Source organism: Lipotes vexillifer, unplaced genomic scaffold (genome assembly GCF_000442215.2).
Source record: "Lipotes vexillifer unplaced genomic scaffold, Lipotes_vexillifer_v1.1 scaffold1004, whole genome shotgun sequence".
Lineage (NCBI taxonomy): Eukaryota > Metazoa > Chordata > Mammalia > Artiodactyla > Lipotidae > Lipotes > Lipotes vexillifer.
The window spans coordinates 442,605-447,991 of record NW_006793064.1 but is presented as its reverse complement, the minus strand read 5'-3'; the positions used below and the strand labels follow the sequence as shown (position 1 = coordinate 447,991).

At 59.1% G+C, this 5,387-nt stretch overlaps 2 protein-coding genes across 2 annotated transcripts in view; both read right to left on the bottom strand.

Moving 5' to 3' along the window:
• Nucleotides 1–21: 21 nt before the first annotated feature.
• The window catches only part of GNAI2 (G protein subunit alpha i2), a 20,638-nt gene continuing 15,272 nt past the window's right edge, over nt 22–5,387 (bottom strand). Inside the window, 7 exon segments of the mRNA XM_007466227.1 lie at nt 22–1,027; nt 1,714–1,928; nt 2,300–2,453; nt 2,538–2,667; nt 3,079–3,207; nt 4,943–5,103; nt 5,276–5,387. The exon segment at nt 5,276–5,387 is cut by the window's right edge and continues 14 nt beyond it. Coding sequence (XP_007466289.1) covers nt 1,738–1,928; nt 2,300–2,453; nt 2,538–2,667; nt 3,079–3,207; nt 4,943–5,103; nt 5,276–5,387 — 877 coding nt within the window. The 3' untranslated portion in view covers nt 22–1,027; nt 1,714–1,737.
• Nucleotides 1,141–1,716, bottom strand: LOC103078795 (putative viral protein-binding protein C1). Its single transcript, XM_007466232.1, is given in 4 exon segments — nt 1,141–1,324; nt 1,371–1,438; nt 1,440–1,513; nt 1,680–1,716. Coding segments are annotated over 4 exon segments (363 nt in total).

Below are 5,387 nucleotides of genomic sequence, written 5' to 3'. Positions count from 1 at the left end.
AATGCCGAGCAGTTCTTGGTATTTTTTCTTTCTACATTTTATTATTTCAAACCAGGTGAACAATTCCATAAAACGTGAAAAAAGCAAGGAAGTGTTCAACACTGAAGGACCCGGGCCTGGGGTGAGGGCATGAGGGGCATGGCCCCTCAGCAGGCAGCGGCGGTTCCTAGGTTAGCGCTAAGGAGCTACATTTAGGTTAATGGAGCCAGGGCCCAGGGCCGCTGGGGCGGGGCCCTCAGTGACGTTGGCAGTTGTCTGGAACAGCCCTTGAAACCCAGTTCTGTAGAGGGCAGGGCAGGGGCGCCGCCCACACAGGGGGCAACCAGCAGAGGGATGGGTGTAAACACGCAGACACACTCAAGGCACGGAATCATGGGAAGGGGGTTGGGTGGGTGCTGGTCATGACCTGACAGTTTTAAATAGTTTCTCTTCTAAAAAGTTTTCTAGGCTTGCAGTTTTCTCTCTCCTTTTTTTTCCCTTTGCCTTTCTTTTTTTTTAAAAAAAAAGCTATGAGAATGAGCCGGTGGACTGTGGTCTCCAGGAATGGTGGCGTCTCACGCTTCTTGTGCTTTTTCCTTTGGGGCCTCCGAGTGGCTTAGGGGGAGGGGGTTGGTGGGGGCAGGAGGCTCCCTGTAAACATTTGGACTTGGGTTGGGTCAGGGGCTGATGCTGGGCAAAGCCAGGAGTCCCCAGGCTGGAGAAGTGGGTGCCCCTCCAAACACAGGCCTTGGGAGACTCAGCATGTGCTCCCCTCCCCCATCACAGAACAAGACAACAGTTAAAATCAGAACAGATGCCAGGAGAGGGTACAGTGGCCATTCCCTGCACCTGGGATAAGGGCAGGCTTCAAACAGGGAGGCCTGTGGCAACCCTTCCCCCAAGTCTCTGGAGCTGAGGGAGGGGAGAGGGGGAGCCAAGAACAGAGAGAGGAGAGAAGGGGAAAAGCGGCCAGGGGGACAGGCGGGGAGCGTGGTCCTCTTGCCCCCATCTTCCTCAGGGGCTGGGGGGAGCAGAGTCGGCGGTGGCCCTGGAAGTGGGGGACAGTCAGGGCATGGGTCGGGAGGGAGGGAGGGAGCCAGTGTGTGTCTCTCCTCCCGCCTCCCTAGACAATGACCCTTCTCCTTTTTCCCCACCCACTCATTACCAGGGACACAGTGGCCGCCCAGAAGCCAGTGAGTGTTGCTGGGTTACGTGGGGGAGGGGAGTCTGTAGCACTGGCAGAATCCTCCCCACCTCTCCCAGGGCTGATGGGGCCAGCCTCAGACCAGGGCCCTCAGATAGGTCCGAGGGGAAGACAGCAGGGATGAGTGCAGAGCTGGTCATACTGAGTGGCGGGCAGCTGGGGCAGCTGGGCCCCCTGTCATCTAGATCCTTCAGGCTAGGCCAGTGGCCTGGTGGGTGAGAAAGTGAGTTTTCTCCAAGGAAAACCGGGACAGCCGTCTAGTTCTGTCCCAGGACACAACCAGGCATTTCTGCTGTCTGGACCAATGGGCAGAATGGAGCCCAGGCTTACCTGTGCCACCTCCTCAGTGCCCTGCACTCCATCGCCCTCCTGATTCAGCACCTTGTGCCTCCCTCCCCTTGTCCTCTGGTCTCCTAGCGGGTTTCCAAGTTCACCACCCCCACCTGGACCTTCCCCAGCCCCACCCGTGTCCCTTCTCTGGGCTCAGTGGCCCCACTTCGCTCCTCCCTGCCCGGCCCCCTCTGGCTCACCATCCTGCCAGGCCCCGCTGCCCCTCAGAAGAGGCCGCAGTCCTTCAGGTTGTTCTTGATGATGACATCGGTGACAGCATCGAACACAAACTGCACGTTCTTGGTGTCAGTGGCGCACGTGAAGTGCGTGTATATCTCCTTGGTGTCCTTGCGCTTGTTCAGGTCCTCGAACTTGCTCTGGATGTAGCTGGCTGCCTCATCGTACTTGTTGGCCCCTGTGGGAGACAAAATGGTGAGGACTCGTGCTGCATGTGCGGCAGGCAGGCCTGTCCCACAGGTACAGCGAGGTTCTATGCGTGTGAACTGACAAGCATATAACGTGTGACACTTGTGAGAGGGCACAGACACGTCTGAGTGTGCAAAGCAGGGCACCTGATTGTGTGAAGGAGAATGCTCAGTGACATACAGAGTACATGCCTGAGTGTGTTAAGAAGGGCCCTGGGGTGTACAGACACAAGTATCGATATATAAGCCTGTGAGGCACCAGCCCTTGCGTGTGTCCCACAGTTACCCTTCTGTCCAGCGGGGGGCGCCCGTGGGCCACCTGGTCACCACCAGCTCCTCCCCAGAGGCCCAGACCCCACACCTGTATACTCAGGGAAGCAGATGGTCAGGGGGCTGTGTGTGATCTTCTCCTCGAACAGGTCCTTCTTGTTGAGGAAGAGGATGATGGATGTGTCCGTGAACCACTTGTTGTTGCAGATACTGTCAAACAGCTTCATGCTCTCATGCATGCGGTTCTGGGGGCAGGACAGCGCCTTCAGCACCAGCCCCCGCCCCCACCACTGCCCCCACCCTCCCCCAGTGGCCTCCGGGCCTCTCACCATCTCCTCGTCCTCGGCTAGCACCAGGTCATAGGCGCTTAAAGCTACGCAGAAGATGATGGCTGTGACGCCCTCAAAGCAGTGGATCCACTTCTTCCGTTCAGACCGCTGACCACCCACATCAAACATCCTGCAAACACAGCACCTTAGCTCCAGAGAAGGGAGTTCTGGGAGAAGGTCCCTGCCCCATTTCACAGGTTGACCGACTGAGGACAGAGGCCTGCTCAGAGTATGGCAGCTGCCTCCATGGAATCATCCACGCTGGCCCACCTTATCCCTGGGGTTCTAAGCCAGGGCACGTCCGGCCCAGCAGGGTCAGGCTGGTCAGCAGGGTAGGCTGCCTCCACATGGGGCAGGGCCAGCAGAGGCTGTGAGCTGCTGGCAACCACAAAGCCTTAAGAAACTTCAGAGTGGGGCTGCGGATCCTGGACCAGCCCTCTTTCCCAACAGCCGTCGGCAGGCCCTGGAGTGAGGATCTCTTCCCTGTCACCCGCAAGGCTGGCAGCTCCTGCCCCATTACCCTGCCCACATGCTCGCTCACTTGAAGTGTAGGTCTTTGAAGGTGAAGTGTGTCTCCACGATGCCCGTGGTCTTCACGCGAGTCCGCAGCACATCCTGCTGCGTGGGGATGTAGTCACTCTGTGCAATGCGCTCCAGGTCATTCAGGTAGCTGGGACGGGGGGTGGGGCATCAGTGGGGGCCACTGGGCCCCGTTCCCTCCCATCCCCTCATTTCCCAGGCATAGCCCTTGCCTCTTTAACCCTTGCCTGTACTGCATTCACTGCTCAGATGAGGAAACCTGCACTAGCTCCCCTGCCTCCTGCCTGTGGAATGGGCCTGGGAGGAGGGGCATTTCTGTGGCTAACCAGCCAAGCCCCAGCACCCAGGTCTGAGGCAGGCCTGCGTCAGACAAGATCCAGGGTGGTGGAACTACAGGTGAGGGTGGTGGGAGGGGGCAAATTAGTCCTTCAGTGAGAGATTCAGGATGTTAATCAGCGTAATTACGGCACCCGCCACAGAGCAGCCTGGCATGTCCTTCGATGCAGGGCTGGACAGGTTGGGGCCTGCCAGGCCCAGTGGGCTCTTTGCCCAGTAAAATTTGGGCTCCTCAGGGGGAAGGCATGAACACTCGCTTGGCAGGGGTCCCAGGGGCTCCTCATTACCAGCTCTCCTAATTAGTATCCAAGCTGCCCCAGCCAAGCCCTGAGACCAGCTCTGCTGCCTGCCTCAATATCCTTGCTGTGTCTTGTGGGTTGGGTCCAGGCCTCCCAGCCACTGCCCAGTACCAGTGTCTTGTTCTTGGGGCAGGGCTGCTGGGGCGAGCCCTTGGCTCCCACCAGCAGCTAGGCCAGAGGGAAATGAACTCAGAGACGCAGAGACAGAACAGAAAAACAGGAAGGGCTATGGGGGACCATGACGCATGTGCTGTGACCTGCAAACTGTACCCTGCCCCCTACTGAGAGCCTCCAGCCCAGAGGCCTCATGGTGGGTTCCCCACTAGTTTTTCCCTTGTCCCCAACAGGTGGGCTCACCCCAGGGACCCACTGCCCCACAGCAGCCTTGGAGGATTGCTGTGAGGAGGGGCTGCAGTATGCCTGGTCCCTGGAGTTTTCCATTCTGCTCCCCACCTCTGGGTGATCTTGTCATGGCATAAACCTGCCTGGGAGGGCAGGGCCCATGTTCACTGCTGAATCCCTACACCCAGAACAGTGCTGGGCACAGGGTGGTAACTTAATGTCTGGGGAACGAAGAACAGGGATGAGGATGATGGAGGAGTGGGAGGTAGCCGGAAGGTGGCCCTACCCTGCCCTCCTTGAGTATCCTGGGCACTGAGATGGCAGTGATAGGACCCACCCCTCCTTGCCTCCAGGACCCAAAAGCTCTGCTGGCACTGAGCCTGTGACCTCTGGGCCCCCACCCCCACCCCCCCGCAGTGTTTGGCTGTGACTCTGCAGCTCCTGTGGGGGGCGTGCACTCACAGTGCCCCTGCAGGGAGAGAGGGGCGGCTGTCCCTGTGACTGGGGCAGGGCTCAGGTGCCATGGCCAGGCAAGACCGGCCTCCCACCCACCTTCAGAGAGGTCCAGCCCCTCTCTGGGTGAGCTCAGGATGGGATGGGCAGTGGGACTGGGAAAGCTGTTCAGACAGAGGGACTGGCTTAAGCAGAGGTAGGAGAGGAGAGATGAGAGTACAGGGCCAGCAGCCTATCTGGGTAGCACCATCTGTTTGGATGTCCCTCCACAGCCCCGCACCAGGCCAAACCCAAGATCATCAAGACCTTGGCTGACAGCAGCTTCATGAACAGAGGCTGGCAGTATCTTTTTACGGGTGCTCAGGCCCTCTGCTTCAGGCTATAGTCCAGGTCTCCCCACACTGCACCCCCAGCCCAGCCCCTTGGAGTACTCACTAGGCGGCAGAGTCGTTGAGCTGGTACTCCCGCGAGCGGCCAAAGCAGGCCTGCACACCATGGTCAGCCCAGAGCCTCCGGATGACACCGGACAGATCCTCAGGGAGCACGCCCTGTTCCTCAGCCGTGCACGACAGTGCAAACAGCTGCCTGGCGTCGTCCTGGGCACAGCAGTGAGTGGTCAGCTAGTCGCAGGAGCACACCCCCACCCCACCTGTCAGAGGCAGGGAGGCCTCTGGAATGAGGCCCAGATTGGGGTGTTCTCAGCTTCCCCAGGACAAGACTTGCCCTGAAGCCTTATGGGAGGGAGGAAGGGTTGGGGAATCCACGTACCGCGCGGGAGGGGTCGGCAAAGTCAATCTGCAGATTGCCCATGGCTTTAACAATGGCCATGATGGACTGGATGGTGTTGCTATACACGACTGCCCGGTACTGCCGGCATTCC